The sequence below is a fragment of the Neophocaena asiaeorientalis genome, unplaced genomic scaffold (assembly GCF_003031525.2).
Source record: "Neophocaena asiaeorientalis asiaeorientalis breed wild unplaced genomic scaffold, Neophocaena_asiaeorientalis_V1.1 scaffold75, whole genome shotgun sequence".
NCBI lineage: Eukaryota > Metazoa > Chordata > Mammalia > Artiodactyla > Phocoenidae > Neophocaena > Neophocaena asiaeorientalis.
In genome coordinates this window covers 637,007-661,273 of record NW_020172719.1, presented here as the reverse complement: position 1 = coordinate 661,273, position 24,267 = coordinate 637,007, and the positions used below count along the sequence as shown (strand labels likewise).

The following is a 24,267-nucleotide window of genomic DNA, read 5'->3' as shown; positions in this document are numbered from 1 at the left end:
TCTGCTGCAAGGTGAGTTCCCCAGAAAGCGGACTGAGAGGACAGAGTGTGCAGGAAGTTTGCTGGGGAGTTCTCTCAGGATCATCCCCGTGGGGGAAGGGAAGAAGTTAGAGAGGGAGAAGTTGGCCTTCAATGCAGTCACAGGGGCCACAGCGACCTTCGGAGTCAGGGCAAGAGGGCTGGCTGGACCTTTACACCCCTCACCCACCAGTCACTGCCTGCAGGCTGCACCAGGGAAGGGGCATGACCTCGGGAGGCAGGCTCCCATTGGCTGAGAGCTGCCGGGGGGGCACACAACCAGCAGCATGGCATCTATTACAAAGCATTATGTAAAATTTTTGTGTATCAATTTTTTCAGTAGGATAACATACGTCAAATGCCAACACCAGATGCTGGCACTTCACAACACTGCGCTGGGAAATATTTAGTAGCTCACTGGTCTCGCCTGAAAACATCACAGCACATGAATATCATTATATTTACAAACAAATCTAAAAGAAAAACCAAGTTTCATTCTTATTATAGAAATATCCCATCCCCATCTCCACAGGCAAAATTTAGGGGGTTGAGAATCCTCACCTAGGACACTATGGTTTTGAGGTTTGACAGCCAAAATTAACCAGTAATATTCAAATTAAATGTAAAACTAAACGTTTTTAAACCCTTCCCTCTCCTCCAAGATGTAAACAATTCCTTTACTCACTGGTTATCTTCTAACTGATAACCTTTCACCATGCTATTCCTTCATGCTATTAATACTAGGACATTAATTTATAAACTTATCTGCGCCACACATATGAAATGGGAATATCAAATAATGAGACTTCCATACAGCTCAACTGAAATTCAGGTTCAATACCACGAAAAGCAACCAAACCCACAGAAGAAAACAAAATTTGACTCACTCTCTAAATATGCTCTACGCATATACTTCAAGGACAATTAACAATTATTTTATATTTTAATTCATTACTCTTGAAAAATAGGTGGATAACATCTAGTCTTCTACAATTAGTGCAGCTGGGTTTTCAACAAGTCTCAAGAATAATTTACTCTGTTTGGTTAAAAGGCTGCTCATGGAGCATACGCTCAGTTATGATACAAATACTAACAAGGCTTTCCTTTTGCTCATGAAGTGTATATTTACACAACACACAAAAAAGTGATGTGCACAAAGGCAAGCAGGGCCTGCCCTCACACTGAATTATCTAAAAGGCCACCTCCTTGGTAACCAGACTGACCCATTTTTAGAGGAAAAAGAGTTTAAAATTTAATACAGAAAGATTTTTTTAATGGTCTATTCACACAAAGGTAAAGTAGCTTCTTGTGATTTATCTCTGAAATTCTTCTGAAAGCTCAGAGAGATGGAAAATAATAAGGAAAAGTAGACCTACAGTACTACAGTCAAAACAAAAATTGCTTAATTCAGGAAGATTTAGAGAAACCAAATTAAGATCAAGGGAACAATAAAATAAACAGGTGGGATTTTGAGCTGCTAAGTTTGCAGTGGTTGTCACAGTAGCAAGTGAAAACTAACACAATTGTTTATTAACATCTATCTCTTGCTAGCTTTCAAGCAAATGTTGTGTCTTACACATTTTAATGTGTTCTGTTCAAATCTAGCATGGTTCTCTACACAAACTTGGCCCTCAATAATATTTTTTGAATGAATGAAATCCTGTAAATCCCCTCACTGCTTTCACCAGAGGAAGAATTATATTAGAACCGTCTAGATCAAATTTCTTTAGGTGGGTTCTCTATCACAGAGCCCAGAGGCTTACAGACTCTTTACATTTTTTGAATTTTCTTGTTCACTGGTCTTAGTTTGACTTCCCTAAATGTTTCTGAAATACATAAACCTCTACAAGGCTGTTTCTTTCAGAGGATGGCTACTTTTCTAATAATAACAAGCATATTCAGTATATAACTGAATCACCTGCAGTACATACCCTTGAAGCTGACACAACATTGTAAATAAACTATACTTAAAAAAAACACACTTTGGGGTTTTACTGTCTGGGTGTGCTGGTTTATTTTCATTCGTTTATAAAGATAAAAGCAGACAGATTTTTCTTTCTACTTTTGTTATTATTACTGAGGTTATTGTCTTGGTTGTCCATTTGACTCACTTATTTCCTGTTTTCCTAATAAATGCATCTTCTTCTCAATACTACTTTGGCCTCATCCCACCAGAACTTCAATCCGGCAGATGCATAAGATCCTAATATCCCTGTAAGATTCCGCAACAGTTTGTTGCCTATCTTCCAAACCCCTAATTTTGTCTTCAATCATATCCATTCAATTCTCAAGCTGATCTTCCTTAATCTTTTAAATTCAATAATCACAACTTTAATCTCCATAAACTTTGTTGTTCCAAATGATCTTTCTCTTCATAGCAGGGTACTTTTATTTAATATATTCATACTGTCAAATCTCTTTGAAGATCTAACATGTTTTTACTTCTCCGATATTCCCCAGAGTCTTCTGACTCAGGTTCTTTTCTTTCATCCTATTTGTTTTCCTCAAATATCTGATGATCCCTTGATATTCATTCATACTTAAGAATAAAAGACTGGGTTGATCCACAAGGGCAACTAATGCCTGTTTCCTCTCTAGTATGAGGTCTCTCCATGGGGAGGCTCAACTGTAGAGCCTCCTGTACATAAAGAGTACAGGATGCGTCTGATGATGGGCTTTGCTTTAGGGTATAGGAGTGAGGAACAAGCAGCAGGCAGGTTGGGAGACAAATACACAGACCCGCCAAAATAAGAAAGTCTTGCCTCTAGTGTGAAGGATTTGAGTAGATACTGCCTATTAGAAGGCTCAGACTTCCTTCCCCAGCACCCTTTTTGCTGTGGGTGCCCATGGTGATCTTAAACTCTACTCTGCTTCTCTCTCAGGTCCCTAAACCCACTGGAGGAACCCTCCCAAACAGGATGTTGACGTTTTGTGAACACAGTCAGTTCTTAGCCAGGGGATCACTGTTATAAATGGAATACTTTAATTTCCTGAATTTTGCTCCAGGGCCCCTTCCCACTGGCAGTTGTTAGTAGCTGTAAGTTCTGCTTTTAATTCAGCTTTGCACCTGTGTTTGGGGTTATGATTTTTTACTTTTGTTTTTGTTTTCTTTTGTCAATCTAATCGCATCTGTTTTCAGTTTTCCGGGAATTCTTTATAACTTTTAGTCTAACGAAGGTAGGCACCCTTGCTAGTTTCCCAGCAGTGTTACAGATTTTTTTTTTTTTTAATGTATTGTGTACTTTCTTATTTTAAAGAATTTTTGTTAAGCGGGGAGCCTGATGCATGTGTTCAGGCTGTCATTTTACTCCAAACATCCAGTTTGTCCTCCTGAATTCCTAAATGAAACATTCCTTTGTAATTTAAAGTGTTTTATTCAAAGCACCCTAAGCTAGCACTTTGCTGGGGAACTGAAAAAAATCATTCTTCTCAACCCCTGCTTACCAGTGAACAAAACGGATTTCTGCCTTGCCTAGTTCATTTAAGAAGTGACTACAGCCCAGTTAAACGAGGTAAGTTCCATGAGAGAAGGGACTTTTAAGCAGTATTTTTCAGAAGGAGAAAAAAACACATGTATTGAAGTTTGATGAAAAGTAGAGAAAGAAATGGTAACTTCCCCCGATTTCAAATGGAAAGAAGATGTACTCATTTCATTTACAAGGATTCAAGAGTTTGATCCAATAAAAAGCAGTTAACAATAAATCAAAAAGCCAGTGAGGAAGTAACAGTTTGATTTTTCAAACTGAATTTGATTTCTCTAAAAGTGTAAATCCCACACGTATTGCTTCTACAAATTATATCCACATACAATGTCAACAAGCATTTCATAACTGTGTAACATAAATCTTTAAGAAAACAAAAGAAGATGAAGAAAAGATGTGGCCTTTTGTCTTTTAAAAATAAACAGTATGAATGGAAAGAGAAATACACACATACCCAGATTCATGTCCACACTGAGATCATGACAGATACTTGGAGATGTTTCAATATTAAATATCACCTTTTCCAGCTCTTAAAGAATCGCTATAGGAATTCACAACTACAAAGGGGGAGGGGAGAGAAGCTGATAGAAGTTGCTTTTCTAAAAAATCTGTTCTTTTAGGTTGTATTAATAGAAGTATTGGGACTAAACTAGAAAACACATACTAGATAGATACTTATAGGTTCCATCTTGGCAAAGGAACTACTGTTGGCTTCACATGGAACTTTAAGTATCTAGAAATTTTATATAAAAATCCAGCCTTCATGATGTCTTGAACAATCAGAGCTCCACATTCACATGTAAAAGTAGTCAGCTGGAGCCAGCAGTAACAACTGGCTCTGTAAGGAGGGAAAACAAAAAAGCCAGGACCTGGTGTAAATACCCCCACCAGGGCTGATTTCAAGCTCCCAACGTGATTCGAGGTTGGAAGGAGACTCGCACAAGCGGCTCCCCGTGAGCCAGCTCTGGCACAGCAGTGGCTGGAGCTGGGTGGGGGCCGCCCCCTGAAAAGGAGGAAGAGTTTCTGTTCTCCAGGGGTCCCTGCACCCTGCAGTCTCACACTTGGCCACTTCAGGCACCTGTCACCAACCCACCCAGCTCCCTCGCTCCCTTCACCCCCAAGGACTCATGACTAAGACAAGGCTGGTGGTGGTCCTCGGCACACTGTGTCCAGACCACACACGCAAATCACTGTTCAGGTGTGCATGTTGCATCCTACAGGAGGCAGACTGATGAGCCAGGGTGGGTGAACACGGCGACTTCAAATGACGTTTTGGAAGACACCCAACAAAGAAGGGTCCTTGTGCCAGGGGTGTCTGGACAAGATACTGATTAGGGAGGGCAAGGATTTTCTCAAGACACAGGGAGGGGAAGAGGGGATGAGGAGGAAGGAACGTGGAGAAAGGTATGTATCAAATGAAGAAAGGTAAGTACTTCAGCCAAAGATTCTTTTCTTTTTTTAACATCTTTATTGGAGTATAACTGCTTTACAATGGTGTGTTAGTTTCTGCTCTATAACAAAATGAATCAGCTATATGTATACATATATCCCCGTATCTCCTCCCTTTTGCATCTCCCTCCCACCCTCCCTATCCCACCCCTGTAGGTGGTCACAAATAAAAAAAAAAAAAAAAAAAAAAAAAAAATAAGGTGACCATATGTGCGTGGGTTTATCAGCCAAGGATTTTTGACTCTGATATTTTTAATTCAACTGCGAATGACATTAAAATAGTTCAAAACATCTTTATGTGTATTAAAGGAAAGCAGGGATTTCTAAAGACTGAAAAATATTCATTTAAAGGAAATAATAAACCATCCTCAGGTGTCTAAAGAGCTATTCAGTGGAAAAATCTAGTTCCAACACCCATTATGTGAATTAACAAGCCATTATTTTCACCAGTGAGATCCATTTCTAACATTTAGTATGCTAATTTGATCTGATATAAAACTATAAAAATAGCAGAGACATCTGTAGTAGCCGTCTCTGGGGGGTAGACATCTGTAGTAGCCATCTCTGGGGGGTAGACATCTGTAGTAGCCATCTCTGGGGGGTAGACATCTGTAGTAGCCGTCTCTCGGGGGTAGACATCTGTAGTAGCCGTCTCTGGGGGGCAGACATCTGTAGTAGCTGTCTCTGGGGGGCAGCCCTTCTGATTAGATGCCAGGTGCCCACTCTGGGAAGCAAACGGTGATTAGAGCATCTGACCACACCTAGAGAGTGTCTTAAATAAGCACCTAATACTATCCCGCCTTATGTTTTATGAAGCTTTTTAAAGTAAAATGGGCTACTGGGCAATGATCTTTTCAATGCCATTGTTCATGAAAGGTAAATAACTGAACGCAGAAAACAAATTATGAGTGACTCCAACCTTTAGAAAAGGCAGTAAATTCAGCCTCCTTACTTTGAAAATCAGGAGGAGGCTTGGGAACACGAAGCCAGAGAAGAAGACAGCTCCCCAGGACCTGTGAGTTCCTCGCCTGGAGGACTCTGCACTACCCAGCAACAGCTGACACTCAGTTATTAATTGCTATTCTGATGATCGTAGCACGTGATGGCGCATCAAGATACTGGGGTGGGTGGGGGAAGCACCTCAAGTTTTTTTTAAACTTTCATCTTGACTTAGACATCCGAAGTCTTAAAGCTTCATTTTCTCTCTGACACCTCCCACTCAGCCTACTGCAAAGGCTCTTGTTATAAGAACCAAATGAAAATGTTTTGCAAACTATGAAGTATTATCAAGAGGGAATCAGGACTCCTTTGAATTTGTATGTTATCAGTAGTCACAGTGATCATTAGAGTGAGTCATTTTTGCTAGTGTTCAATACATTAATTCCTTAGAGATGAGCCTTTCACTCCAGCAGTTACTTTATTACCTACAGATGCTGATTAAAGGCTGATCACATGCACCAAATGGTCCGTGCGTGGAATATGAAGCAGAAGAGTGTAGAACCCTTGCCGTGAACAGGTCTGGGGTCTAACACCGACCCACAGAACCTTAGGTCCTCAAGTCCAGCCACTCACCCAATGCCTACTCCCTTCCTCAATGCCTCTGAACAGTCATCATCTCATCTCTGCCTGGGCACTCTGGCAATGAGGGATCTTGTTACTCTGTAAGCAGCCCGTGTCATCAGAGCCGAGATCCTCTCCTTGTGTTCACTGAGGTACTTACAGGAAAAGAAAGCTCAGGGTAAAGGGAAGTTCTGGGGCGGCAGGCAGCTGAGCCACCGGCATGCGTGAGGACAGTCCGGGCAGCCCCTGCGTACGTGCTAACACCCGTCCTCCACATGTGGCTGATGACAGCTACTTCATACCTAGGAAACGCTGTTTCACTGGTTGGGAAACGTTTTCCAAATGAAAACCTCCTTGCTGACTTATTAGCGGAGGGGGCATGTACAGTTTTGTTTGTTTTTAACCTGCAACCATGTCTTCAATGGCCTTCCACCTGAGGACGCACCGAGCAGATGAATGAGGGCTTAGGCTTCAGAGTCAGGCTGCCGAGTTCAAACCTCAGCACCGCCATGACCACCTAAGCATCCTTAGGCAAATTATTTCAGTGCTGTGCATCTGTTTCCTCGGTCATAAAATGGGACTAATTACAGTGCCTCCTGAGAAGGGTGGTTGTGAGAACTGAAAGAGATAAGACAGTGACCCTTAAACTGAGGTCCACAGGCAAATGCTGAGGGATCTGGAAGGAGTTTTCACTTGTGCCGTTATTTCACTGAGAATCTTTTTTTTTAAAAAAAATCTGACGTAAGTATATCCTGGATCAGACACCTACTATAAATATAACCAAGTGTCGGCACATGATTTTGGTGACTGTGTTTGCATTTTTTTCCTGGTCTAATGAGAAAAATACAGAAACAGACCTAGTATGAGATTGAGGTATTTGCACTAAAAGAAAACCAGTTTATGTCACCATAGTGCAGGCAACGAAATATTTTACAAGAGTCTGCACAGATAAAAATGGTGGGGGAAATTGTGTCAAAGGACACATGGCAGTACAGGCACGGTGACGTTAAAAGAATCAAGGCCAGCGCGGCAGGAGTGGCACCACACGCCAGGGGAACAGAATTCAGCTGTAGCATATCATCGTCTATCGGATTATGGCTAACGTTCAGGGGCTACGTTTAAATGATAAGTTCATATTCTGGCTATGCAGCTGTAAAAGAACTGTAGGCATAGAGCTTTTATGCCCAGTGTTCTGCTTAGGTATTTTTAAGTAACACTGTAATAAAGATAACCAGACTGTGGGTATGCGACAGAACGTTCTTATTCGTAGGAAATACATCCTTGAGTATTTAGGAGTAAAGAGGCGTGATATCTTCCATTTACTCTCAAATGTTTCAGTAAAAATAATCCACATACATATGTGTGTATACATGTATACATACACTACATACATATATACAATATCTCATATATATGATATGATATACAGTATCTCTCACTACATGCATATATACATATATGCAATATCTCATATATATGATATGATATACATATCATATATACAGTATCTCTCACTACATGCATATATACATATATACTATATATATATAGAGAGAGAGAGAGAGAAGGAAATGGAACAAAATATAAACAACCTGGTTAAAGGATTATGATAGCCAAAGAATTACAGCATCTCACACCTAGAAGATCTAGCCCCTCCTTCTTAAAGATGCGGATCCAGAACGCCCGAAGGAGTATTATTAGACCAGTGACTCAGTAAGTCACATCTGGGGGAAGGGACCCAACATCAGAATCACCTGGGCAGGCGTTTGCAAAATGCTTACAAAAACTCCTTCCTCCCCTCTCCGGGAATCGCTGCCACGGTGAGCCCCTGTCTTGGATACATGGTCTCTCTACAGGTGTTAGGATATAAAGGATGAAAGTCATAAATGCAGTGATCGGAGCCATCAAATTAGGCTGCAAAGGATCCGATCGGTAGGCTCTCCATCAGTGTCCGTTAGGCAGTCTCAAGGCAACACGCTTTTGGAAGCAAGAGGGGCCTAAGTAGGTTTAACCAAAGGGGAGTGACCATTTTCTTGAGCACTGACTCTGAAAATCAGGAACACTACAAGCTTAGGACAGAGAGGAAGTGCCTCTAACGGGGCAGTCCTGTTTGCTCACAGTGGGTATGCCAAGTCCTTCACTGCTCCTGACGGAGAACAATGTGAGGACGTCACCCCTGTCCAGCCACCAGTGGATTCCAGCTCATCTGAATACCCTGGCTCACAGTACCTTCATGCCCCACGGGTTAGTCAAATCTCTCCAGTACATACATGGAGGAGCCAAAAGCAAGTTCACCCAATGAAAGAGATACATAAACCAAATCATGTTTTTTTCACCTGCAGGTCCCAATTCATTTGTGGATCCTAAAGTCAACTTACCAAGTCATGACCCAACTTTTATTTGGACAAAGTAAAACGCAAAGAAATATAGGCAAATCAAGCTACACTGTGCAAAGCCAGGGTTAAGAACTGTTTCATGAAGCTTTTGTATCAATTATGTCAATATGAGTACAAGGGTCACAAGGTAAATGCTTTTTTACTCTGGGCCGTGGCCAAAATGTTTGAAAGCCACTGTGTCACGTGCTGAGAGGAAAGGCAAGAGGATAAGAGGGAGGGAGAGAATGGGAAAAAAATCAGAAGCAGCCCCGACTGGTCTGGTCACAGGAAAGCACTGGCTGAAGCACTGTAACCTATACACACAGTGACTTGATTGACGAGGAGGCCAGCAAGAAGTGATGGTGATCTAGGAGGACAGAAGTCCATCTGAGAAGACAGTATGTGAGCGCAACTCATCTTTATGTTATGATGAAGCGTATAGGTTTCTTTTCTCCCTTTTTAAGGCAAAACAGAACACAACCTACACACATGAAAATGTTCCACACATCTGAGGCACTGGCCCCCATAATAACTAGAGCTTATGCTCCTAGGAATGCTTTCCCTGGAGAATGATGGTTAATTTATGCTTCATCAATTACTCAACATTCAGCGACCTTCACCAAACAAGGAGTTAGTGAATTTCTAGGAGCAGATGCAACAGCAACACTGCTTCTTCCCCTACTGCTGCTTCTTCCCCTACTGCTCTATGTCACTCACGCCGACCTTACCCAGCGTGCTCTGATCATACACATTCATTAGACCAGATCAAAAGTACTACCCCCTCCACCAAAATCCTCAAAAACAAAGCTACATGTTTCTTAAAACTATTTCAGCCTAAGTAAGGAAGTCAGCAGATACAAGAACTTAGAAGATATAAGAACAAAATTACCAAAAAGAAAACATTCTGTACATATCATGATGAAGTGCCGTATCACGTTAAAGACACACCCAGGTGACGTTATAAACGTAGGTGCCTACGTGTCCTGCCCACAAATTCTGTTCAATTTTGACTCCTAAAAAATAGACTTGGAAAAAGGTTAAGGTCTTCCCAGCACCAGTATTAATGATCCCTGAAAGGAGAGATTCCTCAAGCACATGGAAAATTGGCCATCTCATGTTGTATTTTCATTAAGTACCTTCCAGGATTACCCGGGATGCTGATTAAATCAATGTCTCATGAGCAGTGGAATGATTATTTTAAGTAAGTGTATTCCTTCTAGGCCATCCAGATAAGTGGCTATTGTGTTACTACAAAACCACCATTTCACTATTGACTTCAGCTCTGCAGTGCGCTATTGAGATATTTCTTTGATTCTCTGCTGGTAGACATCATGAAGCCTGAAGGCTATCAGGTATTAAATACTCAATTCCTAACAGACACTGTTCTCCTCCAGATGCTAAAACAATAACATCTTCAAAAATGCCTAAGTTACTGGTTCTCCAGGAGCAAAAGGAAAGAGAACCATTTAGGTCACCAACACAAGTTGGAAAACTGATCTCAAGTCGTAGAACATTTTTCTGTTTGTAATAAGACACCCAAATCAGATTACATACACAAGACTTTTTTAAAGTTGAGGAGAACGTGAAGTATAAGAGCAATTTTCAACAAAAGCTAAAATAGAATTAATCTAGGGCACAGAAAGCTGAATCAGGCTGAACAAGCACAAGTAGGTCTGAAAAATCTACCGGAAGGCTGTGAACTTAATGTTCAACTTTGTCTATAAACTGCCTGAATTTTCACATTCTTACATTGTTATTAGGTAATAGAAAATATGGTGAATCCCTGGTTCTTGGGTTCTACTCTTGTGGGTGGTACACACAGCACCACAGTAAAACAGTTTCTCAAAAATGTCGCCTCCGTGTTAATGATTACAGACATCTTTGGGCTTTTTTTTTTTACTTTTCTTTAAATGTAAAAAATGATCCTGAGATGCTGAAACCATTACAGAGGGATTCCAGAATCATGCCAGCCCATTCCTAAACGAATTGGAGTTCAGAATAAAGTCTACCCTGTGATCACTTTGACCTTACATATGTATATATCCTTCCTCTGTAAAACACTAATATACTGTGTTCAACGCAGGCGGAAAGTAAGAATTCCTCTCTCCCTTGGCAGTATCGTTCTGTTTCTATGAAAAACAGCTCTCTCAAACTGTAGGCTCCACGGAGGCCCTGCATCTATGTCACAAGTACACCCAGTCTCCCCTGACATACATTTTACAGCCGCAAGAGTCAATGCATAAATCAGTTCATAAGCTCCATGAAGGCAGGACTGCCACTTGCCCCCCCAGAAAGACCCCCTTTTCCATAAGCCTTCAATCACTGCTCACTGAATTGGTAACTATTCAGGACTCCAACCTGAGCAGACTGATCCTGAAGCTGGGCTCCAGGAGAGAACCTGAGAAGGCAGCAGAAAAAGAGAAGAAACTTTTACTCTCTTCACTCAGGACACAAAAAGCTACACTGAGGTCATTACTTATTTTTCATTTATACAAACACCATTTTGTTTTACTGATCCTAACTAAATGTGGGCATTATAAAACAGAAAAATGCAAAATACTGTCTTACATAAAAAACTTCTAAATTAGCTATATTAATGCTTAACGAAATCTGTAACTAGCTACTCAAGTCAGTAACGCTTATTGCAATCTTAGAGGCATAAAGGAGTTTCTTGTTGTTTCAATAAAAGCCTACAACCTGAGCTGCCTCTCCCGAGCTCAATGTCCCTGGGAATGACACTTAACATCCCTGAGCTTCAGTTTCCTTAGGAAAGGACAATTATACCTCCCAACAATCAAAAGCTAAATAAATGTAAATTACAAAAGAGGCTGGGAAAAAAAAAAAACTTCAATGGCTATTTCATTCAGTCACTCGTCTAAAGATGATCTTGTGTGAGTGGTGGTAGTGGGGGAAGGGAGGAAGCCGCAGGCACAGGGATAACATAAAGGACTGGAGAAAGTCCTATCAGAGGGCCAACAAGGTGCCTAGAGAGAACAGGGCATGGCAGTCGTCCCGGGAGTTGACAGTTAAGGTAAGTACTATACACATAAAGTCCAGTTAATCTTCACATATGTTTTGTAAGTAGCTACTATTATTTCGGGGTTACTAATGAGGAAACTGAGCCTTAGACAAATAGAAGTCCTACCAGCTAGTAGAAAGGCAGACCTTACATCTTAAGCAACAGGCACTTCAGCTGCCAGTTTATTAAGAACTGAACTTGAAAGTTGCTCACCTTCAAGAACTTACCATGTATAAAAGCTCAATCTCACCACATCTTCTGTCAGTAGCATTTTAGTGCTTACAAAAGAACACAACCTTGCTTCCACAGAAAACAGTCATCCTTGCAAATATCAACTGTGAACAGTAACACTTAAAAACAAATATACCTTAGGACGAGCAGGAAAATCACTTTCACACAATGGCAAAAGGCCTTCCAATGTCGGTGTTCTCTCTTCTTGTGCCCCTTCTCCACCACATTAGCGGCGCTCTCCCCCCAGTATTTGTTCTCTTTTAGCTATGCAAACAGAACTTCCACGACTATTTCCCATTATATGCACACTGCCAATGACACGAATGATCTTAGATGACTCTTCGCATCTCTAGTTCTCTGCTGGTCAATTAGTCTATCAACAAACACCTATTTATCTAAACTTCTAGAGACACGTAAGGAGTATCTCCACTCCAGATCCCACTAGAGTAAGCTGCGGAGGAAAAGAACTTCCTGAGTTAACAGCTCAAGCCCTAGCATCCAAAGATAACAGAAGACTTACATGTTCTGGCACTCGAAAACAAAAATAAGGATGCCAAGCTGTTATCTCAGAAGAAAACAACCAAAATTAACAGCATATAGCCACAAAACCATGTGGGAAAACACGTGATTTTATTATACTCCAGGAGACAAGGGGGTATAGGTGAAAAACACTTAAAACGCATTCCTGACTTACGTTTTTCATCATCAGCATGTACCAGGGATGCTGCCCTTGACAAGACATCCAATGGCGTCTCCATTCCTGGTTGGAGCCCAGAAGGAAAAAAAGAGAGAAAAAAAGAATTTAAATGGAATTCCAAAGACTTTTTTAGAATTTTGGCAGTTAACCATTAGAACGATGCCTCCACCAAATGCAAATCACAATGCTGAAGCATTATACTTGTACTGAAAGTCTTCCCAGCCTGTGACGAGATCCAATGGACGTGGTTCAGGAACAGACAGAGAAAGGGGTTAAACTCCATTCTGCCTACTCAGCCAAACCTTGCCAACTCCAGGAAGCAGCTCAAGTCAGAACTAAAAGAAGGGATATTGTGAATATTCATGCCCGTGTTATTCGTGCTTATAAATGTTTATGTGTGTACGTAACAACATGCCTGTCCAGACATACCCAGTAAAGAACAGTTCTCAGAACAAAGGCTACTCTATGAACACAGCATTATACCAGTCTGAGATCGTGGTGGTAGTCGTCATTGTTGCTGGTTTATTAGTTTTAACAAAAATTACTAAGATTGAACCATTCTGTCCTTTTGCCTCCTTGGTTGAGACTCTGCAAAACTGTGTAGCTTAAAATAGGCAATGTACTCATGAAAAGTGTGTGAATTCCATTGGTGAGTTAAATGGTATTTTAAGCCCAATAGGAATCTTTATTTCTAGATGTCATGTTTTAAAGCTATCACCACCACCTAACACCAACGTTTTTTTTTTTATAAAACCTGGATTTTTATTTTTAACTCTGTTTTCTTAAATTACAGCACACCTATAAAAGCAAACACTGAAAAAGAGTTAAAGATGGTGAAAAACCTAGAGAATCAGGCTACTTTTACCCAGTTTTCCTTTTTTGGATTATTTAAATATATACACGCACACATGCATGCACGCACAGTTATTAGGAAAAGAGACACACCCTATTAGTTCAACAACTGAGAGAAAATACTTTAAGTGCACCCTTTAGAGATGCTCAGCATTTTCTCAGCATTCTTCAGCCTTTACTGAGTACCTACTATGCACGTGCCGGTTACAAGACATAGCAGACCAGCTTTACTTTACAATATTCATACCTCAGACCTCCAAAGAAACATCAGCTCTTGATCTTGCAATGTGATTTCATTCAACAAACGTTATCTACTATGTACTAAGGCAGGAAAAATAAACAGAGCCCAACAGTTGCCTTCAAAGAGCTTTCAATTTATACAGTAGACATGCCTGCAAGAAATCTAGTTTAAGGCAGTGTTTTCCCCAAGTGTTGCACTGGATGTTCATATTTTGTAAGAAAAAAATTTTTCCATGATAAATAAGTTGGGAAAACACTGGAATAAACCAAATTAGGCAGTTTCTTTTTTTTTTTGCGGTACGCGGGCCACTCACTGCTGTGGCCTCTCCCATTGTGGAGCACAGGCTCCGGACGCGCAGGCTCAGAGGCCATGGCTCACGGGCCCAGCCGCTCTGCGGCATGTGGGATCCTCCCGGACCGGGGCACGAACCCACGTCCCCTGCATCGGCAGGCGAACTCTCAACCACTGCGTCACCAGGGAAGCCCCTAAGCAGTTTCTTTTCCTTCCTGTGCTTTTGATAGGCTGCTGTGCCTTCTCCAGGGGCAGAGGCAGTAGGGAGGGCAGCTCTATATACTTGAAGTCTCTCAAACTTCATTGGCCTTTCTTTTAACCTGAAACACCTCCTAGGGGACACGTGGAAATCATGGATTAAGGCAAAATGTGCTAAGTGCCAAAACAGTGCTATAAACAAAATCCTATAGAAATATCAATGAATTCCGAAAGGCTTTGTGGAGAAAACAGAAGATGAGCTGAGCCTCTGAAGAATAAATGTAAAAGCACAGAAGGGAAGAACAGAAGCAGAATCCATTCAAGAACAAGCTGCCCCAATCAGCCAGAAGACAAGTAATGTGGGGACAGGAAGTGACGAGGATGGAAACTTGGACTGGCGCCACAGCATGGGAGGACCGAGGGCCTGAACGGGACTTGGGCTGGATTTTGTCCCCATTAAGGAGCCACTGAAATCTCTGAGCCGAGCAATAACTTGGCCATTGACATGTTCCAGGGAAGTTATCCTGGTAGTGCCCTGTAGTCGCAGCCTACAGAATAGGAAGCCAAAGGCAGGGGACAATCTGAAAGATACAGGGATACAGCGGGCAGGAAGTAATGAGGGGCGTGTGTTGGAGGCAGCGGGGATAAGAGAAAACACAGACAGAAGTGATGGAGCTTGGGAGGTCTCAAGGTGTCAGAGGAGAGTCCAAGAGGACTCTGAGTGACAGGGAGGACAGGGAGGTTGTAAAGCAAACAGTAAATTTCTTCTTTTTCAGAGACAAGAAGGAGGTGAGGAAAATCAGAGGCATATGATAGAAAAATGAACGACATTCACAATCCTTGTCTTCCTTTTAAGATAGAAAAGATCACCTCCTGAGAGTAAGGATTTGGAAACTTGTTCAAAGGCAAAGAAACAAAAGTTTGGGACAGACTGACAGGAAAAGGTTTGCTGAACTCACAAGAACTCAGTTACATTCTCGTCACACAAGCCAGTTTCCTATTCAGGCAAGATTTGAGTTTAAAGTCTTTTTTTTTGGGCTGCATTGGGTCTTCATTACTGCGCGCGGGCTTTCTCTAGTTGTGGCAAGCCGGGGCTACTCTCCGATGCGGTGCGTGGGCTTCTCACTGCGGTGGCTTCTCTTGTGTGGAGCACGGGCTCTAGGCATGCGAGCTTCGGTAGTTAACAGCACGTGGGCCCTAGAGAACATGGGCTTCAGTAGTTGCGGCACATGGGCTCAGTAGTTGCAGCTCGCAGGCTCTCGAACACAGGCTCAGTGGTTGTGGCACACGGGCTTACTTGCTCTGTGCCATGTGGGATCTTCCCAGACCAGGGCTTGAACCCGTGTCCGCTGCATTGGCAGGCAGATTCTTAACCACCGTGCCACCAGGGAAGTCCCTGACTTTAAAGTTTTTTATTTTAAGTAAATGCCGATAAGCATTCTACCCTGTAAAGCAGTATTTAGACTCACAATTGCTTAAATTAATTGCCTCATTAAGTTGAAGGACAATGCTTTCAAAATTCTAAACCCCAAAAGATACATGTTAACATGTGCCTCTTATGCAAACCATGTGCATAGCAGCAAAATATCAAAGCATAAAAATACCAAATGACACAAAAGTAGACCCAGAATTCTAGCACGTGGAAGATTATTTAAGCTCATTCACTCCAAGCTACTTAGGTTCAAAGTAGGTAGATAAGAGATTAGGTGTTTAAGGTTCATCTACGAGGCACCTGCCATCTGCTGCAATCTTATTAATGTGACCAATTTTTATTACACAATTACTGAGTTCAGCAAAGTATTCGGGAGAGGTCACAGAGAAATAGAAGATATGATCCCTGCTTTTAAGGTATTACGACCTTGTTCATGAACCTAAAGTATATGGAATGGGATAACAACAGACAAATTTAAGAGCATAATAAAAGACAAAATATAATTTAACACTGAAATGTGTAGTGTGTTATAAAAGAGAGATCAGTGTCAGCTCAAGTGTTTACCTCATGAACATGCATTTTTTTTCTCAGTTTGGTGTGTGTGTGTGTGTGTGTGTGTGTGTGTGTGTGTGTTTTAAAAAGCCACTTCAGGGCTTCCCTGGTGGCACAGTGGTTGAGAGTCTGCCTGCTAATGCAGGGGACACGGGTTCGAGCCCTGGTCTGGGAGGATCCCACATGCCGCGGAGCAACTAGGCACATGAGCCATGGCCGCTGAGCCTGCGCGTCTGGAGCCTGTGCTCCGCAACAACAGAGGCTGCAATAGTGAGAGGCCCGAGCACCACGATGAAGAGTGGCCCCCGCTTGCCACAACTAGAGAAAGCCCACACACAGAAACGAAGACGCAACACAGCAAAAATAAATAAATTTTTTTTTAAAAAAGCCACTTCAAAGGTCTCCTTCCCATTCCTCTCCCCTGGGCAGCCTCTACTCTCTGACCTCTCCTCCTCACCTGGATCACACGGTCTGAATATTTCCTGGGTGCAAGTACCCTGTCTGATGCTTACATGTACGGTCCTGTTGGATCCACAGCCTGAGGGAAGGCACAACCACAGGTATGAGAGCCCGGGAGGGAGACTCAGCCCCGCCCAGGCAGGATCGAGGACCCCTGCTGAGGAGCGGGGAGCACGATGTGGGTGAACTCGGGAGACAGCGCAAGGCTGGCCAGGCTGCCGTCCACTTACTGGAGTAGGCAACGGGCAGTGGTGAGTCCCTGAGCAGGCTGGGGAGGTGATGTCAAGGATGTTTTAGTTTAGCAGGTGTGGGGAGGACGGTTTGACCTGCAGGGATGAAGTGAGGAGTCACGCGGATCAGCTAGGAGGCTTCTGTAGGAACCAGGTGTGAGATAAGGACCACAAGAGCGGGTACAGTGATACAGGTGGGAGAGGAGGGCCAGGGACCAGGCGCTACTTAGCCACAAAAGGCCTAAGCAAATAAAGGTGGAAGATAACAGTAAAAAAGAAAAGAAAAAAAAAAAACTTCTGAATTTTACATCTTGTACAATATCCACAGTCCAAGAAACCCAATAAAACATGTGAGACATGTGAGTAACATGGGGGAGAAAACTACGGTCACAGTATTTGATGGAGGCTCACAGTCTGCTGAGAGGGGAATGGAGGTTTAGGAGCGGGGTCTCTGGACACTAACCGTGTGAGCTTGAATGAGCACAGCGACTTCCTACCTCTGTGACCTGGGAACCGACTTCATGTCTGTGTGTCTGCTTCCTCATCTGTAAAATGGGGATGTTGATATTACCTCCCTCATAGGGTGTCAGAAGTGAATGCACTTTACACGTATTAAAATAATTATGTGTCAAAACAAAGGCAAACATATTAAATAAATTGCAAATGATGGTAAACATACTAGAAAAAGGGCACTGGCCACCACTTGAGACAGAGAAGATTCCTCTGAGATGAAAGACCTGAAGGATAAGGGGAACTGGGCTTGTAAAGGGGAAGGTGGGGAAGAGACCAAGCTGGCCCTGTGGACGTGGGGCCCTCCCACGACCACAGCGAAAGGACAGGGCAAGGCAGGGAAGTGGGCATGGGCCGGATCATGCATTCTCTGCAGGGTGTGACAAAGCTGAGATCTTATTCTTTAGTCAGTGAAAAGTCCTTGAATGGTCTGAGTGGTTTTAAACAGGGGAGCGACATGTCTGGTTTATTTTATATCCTTTATGAACCATAAATCATCTATGAGCTTTTGCAAAAGGTTACACGGCATCTGGAAAATAAATCTAAGTACAAGCCAGTGATGAGTTCCCACTGGCGTGATAGTTTTTACAATATCGCGATCACCGAAAACATAATCACTTAAAACACTGACACCTGGAACATAGTAACCCCGTAAAAGGGAGAGGAATGTGCTTCTGGAAAAAGACATCAAGTCCGTCTGTAAGGGTTCTACTGCACTGCCACCCATTTCTGGTCTATCCATTCGTCTTTTTTTCGTGGTTGCTGTCAATTATGAATATAACTCATGGTGAAGAGAACACATATTTTGCTTTTTGGGTTGTTTTTTTTTTCCAGGCAATGGTCGGTATTTTCTCTGCCAGCCCATACAGCCCATATTCCTTTCCTGAAGCTCCCTTACCCCCAATAATACATCCTTCCAAATAGCTTAAGATTGAGAATTAGGGAATAATAGGTATCAATGATAAAGTTACTACATTCTAGGGATACTGGGTGCTAATGAAAAGCTCAGCTCTAAATTTGAACACCATTATTCTGGGCTTCCACAAAGGACCGTCTTTTTTTTTTTTCCTTTTTGGATCAACAAGAGGACATGAACTCCTATCTTGGGAATAGAATTATGGGGTGTATTAGTTTTATTTTGTTTTTTTCAGGCAAGGGAACAGAAGTTCAAGATACATCATAGAAGTGTTCCAAGGTGAAAACTACAGCATCAAGCTTGGCTCACTGCACAGCCCCTCCAGTAACACTGGTCCAACTACAGTGTAATTTAGGAAAGAGTGAGAGTCTTGGCCAGAGGTGGAAACCAGTGGAGGCTGGGAGAGGCCCATTCAAACCTCCTGATGTCCCTGCCACACTGTCACTTGACCAAAAACCTGAAATAGGAAGATATCGCTATCCTGGGATCCTGACGGCACGTCCAACTCCCAGATGCACACTCTTCAACATCCCTAATTCCTGCTGGCCCTGTCCCATCACTCTATCAGGACCACTTCCTGAGCTAATCTAACTTGGCCTCAGCTAAGAAATATACCTGTAGGACAAGCCTACAGTATGAAGTATCTCTATGGCAGGGCGGGTGTGGCCCTTGGGGCCATCGAGAACTCAGAGGCTTTCGATGGGTATCTCCTAGGTCTGGCAAACACTACATAGAGACTTTTCAGAAAAGAAAACATGAACCCCCTGCCCTGAGCAACTTACACCAAATGCAGATCACTCTGTGGTCGATGTGGCTAGCTGTGGGTCTCAATGAGGTTAAATGAAATGAAATTTCATACCGAATCGTCACCAGATGCTGGTGGCCACGTGCAAGCATAGCTTCAGGCACATCAGGTAGACATGAATTAAGCTCCTGGCTGTTTCTTCTCCATAGCGTGTCCAACTGAGGCCCCACTAACTTCCGGCAACACACACATACTGTCTCTGTTAACATCCATACAATTCTCAGGTCACCCCTCTGTTCTTCATGCTCAAAACCTCTCTCATTGGTGTAACCCTTTTTTCTTCTCGCACTTTACCGTCTGTTAAATCAGCAGAGCCGGGACTTTAGCATCAGAAAACCTAAGTCTGAGCCCTATTTTAATACGTTGAACTCATTCTGATGTTCTAGACTTTGCTCTAAATGCCTAACACCAATTGTGGGGCCCATTTAACCTCTCTGGGCCCAAGTTTGCGCACCTAAAGAAAATGGTCACAACGTTGCCTACTTCACGTGGTCACAAGCTTGGCACTGTGGATTAAATGATACAACGTCACTGAAAATGCCCAATCAACGCAAGTGAGAAATACATTCACGTTATGACACCTTACCGCCTTGCAGCCTATACTTTTAATAACACACTCACATACACTGGCTTACTGATCCTCACAGATAGGATTATTATATTTTTCTACAGATGAAAAACCAAGGTGCCAAGAATATAAGTGACTTCCTGAAGAAGCTAACTCTAGAATCCAAGTCTCCTGACTCACCATCCAACGCTACTTTAACTATTTTTCAGCTGATTTTCATAAAGACCTTTTGGAGAAAAGCAATTATTTAGCTTATCTAAAAAAAAAAAACCCAAAAATAAAGAATACCTTCCAGCTAGACTTCTAGTCCTGTGCTCTTTCCCCTATACCTTGAGATATATATGAAGCAATAATCTGATAATTTCTAAAGAAAGCAAAAGAAGACAAGCCCTCCTCTCCTAGGAACGTAAAAACCAGGACATGTTTCACTTGCTTTGAAAAGAAAGCGGCACAGAGTCACATGAAGAGTAACCAAGGCAGGTAAGCAGATTCTCACACCAAGTCGGTTGGTGAGACTGAGACAGACAACACTGGCAGCAATGCCATAGGATCCCTGGGGCCCCGGCCACACAGGAATTAACATGAGCCCTGAGGACTTCAAGCTCCAAGAGCAGGTTCAGTATTCAGGAAGGATGGTTCCTACTTAGTCATGCTCAAGACAACCTGCTATTAAACTCCAGGCGATAACTCTCAAGGCTCAATGAATGATATGTGAAAACTTTCACCGCGTTGTCTGTATTTCTCACAACCTGAAATTGTATGTCACACTCTTAAACAGAAACCAGTCCTTATTCAAAATATTCCTTCAACCGCATGGACACTTTGCCTGTCTAGCTTTCCTTATCGAGGCATGTGCCAGACATGAATTATGGACCTGTCTTGCCGTAATTTGAAACATCTTACCAGATACAAGGTCAGAAGGACTTGCCTGACTTCCCCTTACATCCAATTCCTTATTTCTACACATAATCATTTCTGAAAATTCATTTGAAGGCCAAATGTCTGAAACCTGAACAACACATCTACATGTTCTATGCTTATTTCCAGAGAATTAAAAATATATCTGTGGGCTTCTCTGGTGGTGCAGTGGTTGAGAGTCTGCCTGCCGATGCAGGGGACACGGGTTCGTGCCCCGGTCCGGGAAGATCCCACATGCCGCGGAACGGCTGGGCCCGTGAGCCATGGCTGCTGAGCCTGCGCGTCCGGAGCCTGTGCTCTGCGACAGGAGAGGCCACAACAGTGAGAGGCCCGCATACGGCAAAAAAAAAAAAAAAATATATATATCTATCTATCTGTGGGGGCTTCCCTGGTGGCACAGTGGTTGAGAATCCACCTGCCAATGCAGGGGACACGGGTTCGTGCCCTGGTCTGGGAAGATCCCACATGCTGCGGAGCAACTGGGCCCGTGAGCCACAACTACTGAGCCTGCGCGTCCGGAGCCTGTTCTCCACAACAAGAGAGGCCGCAACAGTGAGAGGTCCGCGCACCGCGATGAAGAGTGGCCCCCACTCACTGCAACTAGAGAAAGCCCTCGCACAGAAACGAAGACCCAACACAGCCAAAAAGTAAATTAATTAATCTGTGTAAAACCCCTTGTTAGGCTTCTTTCAGGTACTTGTCAACCTCAAGCCTAAGTCCCAGGATGAGAGCCGGCTCTGTTGGCAACTCCTCCCCCACCGTCCCAGCCCTGTCCTAAAAAACTAAAGAATTCAGTAAGTTAGTACAGGGTGTGTACCCTTTCCATAAGGGTTTAACGCCCTCCCCCCTCCCATGAAACCTCAATAGGGCAGGTCTATAGGCTAGGCAGCCATCCATCTCCCCGCCCCCGCCCCGGGGACACATCAGGTATCAGGAACAAGGTAACCTCAGGTGCCTGCCATCAACTTAGCCCTGTCTCCTGCTCATCTCCACCTCCCATCACATCAACACAGAGTTAGCTGGGCTGAAAAATGGGTGGCGATCTGGATGGCAATCCTTGCACAAATGCTCAGCTCGGCCACCTTAGGCTCTCTGATGCTAAAATGGCCCAAGGCTCCATGGGCCTCCTAGGCACCCCCCTCCCCGAGGTGGGGACTGTAGGGATGTGATATTTAGTCATCTTGATGACCCGGGCAACAGAAGCTGCCCAACGGTGCTACCACACAGTAAGTAAAATCCTTAATTACCATAACACAGTTCGGCATCAGCGTCAGCTGTGCAAACACACGGACAGTACGAAAGCAATCGTGTGCCTGTCCGGGTCACCTGCGTGGACTTAAAGCTGCAAAACCAAACTCAGGTTATAGCGTATCTCATGTCCTTTATGTGAGGCTGCCCAACACGGGTGTAAAATTCTTACTGCTGGCTGAAGTTCATCCATCTCCCTAAAGTGCCCCCTGGAAAGCGCCTGTATGCGGGCCCACAATGACACCACCACTCTGTCCAAAGAGGAAAAATAAAATTCAAATCTGGACTTTTTGAGCAGACTACCGATTGCCACGATTTTTCAACACGGTTGTCAAACAATGAACTATCCTTTTCTTTCCATATTTAGGCTATTGGGAACCTGTCTCTTCATTTTCAATACCTCGGCCTTCTACAGCACCTCATAGGAAATAAAAGAAACTCTTTGGCATTTCTAGTTCACTCTGGATACGCTTGTTCTTGCCATTTATTTTATTTGGATACTTAGAATCTCCTATTCAGAAGTACTGAGGTGCCAGGTCCTCTTGGGGACCTGTTACACCCAAGAATGACAGACATGGACCTGCATCACAGCCTAAGTTGGCAAACTTCCCATAATACCCAGGTCGAGCTCCCCACTGTACCAAAATCTCAACTCCCAGCCTACTAGTAGCCTAGAAAAGTCTTCTAACCCATGACACGTTGCATCTCTAGGAAGCTCTTTCATTATGGGCATCACCAAACACGGTAAATTCTTATCATTTGCAGTCATTATATTCTATAAAGCCTCTGAGACCTCTAAGTTAGTGAGTACTGAGAAACTGCCCCAAGTACTGATTTGGGGATACAAATAAATTTTAGTGAGGAGACAAATCACAAATACAGGAATCCACGAACAGTGAGGATTGACGAATCTGGTTATAAGACCCTCATGAGGCCTGAGATACCGAAAGCACATTCTACAAGGGTTTCTTCTTTTGTAAAAGAGCTACTACGGTGTAGCCCAGGTAGAAAGAATTTTTCTGATTTCAGCACTTCATGCATACACTCCTTCCTTCCTTACCTTGGCAGTTTGTACTATCAAGATTTGGCAGTCTGATTTCTAACTTGTGGGGTTTTTTGTTTGTTGTTTTAATGTGGACAGATCCTAAATGACTATTGATATTATCAATAGACTGATTGATATTATCCCCTTTTCTCTTAAGCTCCAACATATAGACTTGATTAACTTCAGAGAGGCTCCCTAAAAGAATCACAAACAAGCCTCAATCAACATACCCTGCAGAAACTTCTTAACCAAAAAAAAAAAAAAAAAACCCTCTTTCACCAGGTTCCCGTAACTGCAACAGCTTGTCTAACACAAGCAATGAAGAGACAACTTGATACGTTAAAATTGCCACATAGTGTCATCATCTTAGTTATATTAGAATTTTCCCAATGTATTTGACTCTTACCTCCTAAACTTATGACAGCTCATTATTTTGTTAAGTCATACTCAAAGTTGCAAAGCAACTTTTATTATGGTTATATGACTTATTATTTTATTAAGGCAAACTAAAAGTTGCACGACAGAACTATCCAGGAGAGCTATCTGGAAGAAACACGAAGTAAAATCTTCCTTTGGATTTGTTTGGGCAACCACCAGAGGCTGATGACAAGGCTGACTCCCTAAGGAGTTAAAAGGAATTTCACACGGCAGAACTCTTGTCAAATACACCATTTGAAAGGGAAAGTTTTCATTTCATAATTGTCGTTTTGTAAGAAGTGTTGAAACTTTAAGGTAAAGTCGTAGTTCTAAATCGGGTGGGAGAAGTGGTGACAACTGTGTTTTATGAAGCTCTTTCAAGTCTTCAAAGACTTTTATAAATAACATGACACAAAATACTTTTCAAAGCACACTATTCCCTGTAATTAACTCTGTGATGTATCAGAACAGATTCTATCACCCTCTTACAGAGGAAAATAAAACACAAATGTTAACTAGAAGTAACTTTTTCTGGTCACAAACTTAGTAGGTGACAGGGATAGGACTTGAACTCGAGTCTCCAGAAATAAGCCAGAGCTGTTTTTACTACAACATTCACAGTTTTGGAATGTAGTTCATGGTTATTTATAGCAGAATTATCGTCTTAATTGTATTGTGTTTTGGTCAACATAAAACTTAGTTTGCATTCCCTTCCAAATGGAAAGCAAAGGCAGGCTGCCCAGAAGTGTGAAAAA

General features: G+C 42.7%; 1 protein-coding gene across 1 annotated transcript in view; it reads right to left on the bottom strand.

The window, feature by feature from the left end:
* VGLL4 (vestigial like family member 4) overlaps positions 1–24,267 on the bottom strand; it is a 157,002-nt gene that overhangs the window by 126,543 nt on the left and 6,192 nt on the right. The window contains exon 2 of the mRNA XM_024740188.1: positions 12,828–12,893. Within this exon, the coding sequence (XP_024595956.1) occupies positions 12,828–12,891 (64 nt within the window). The 5' untranslated portion in view covers positions 12,892–12,893. The remainder of the gene's footprint in view (positions 1–12,827; positions 12,894–24,267) is intronic.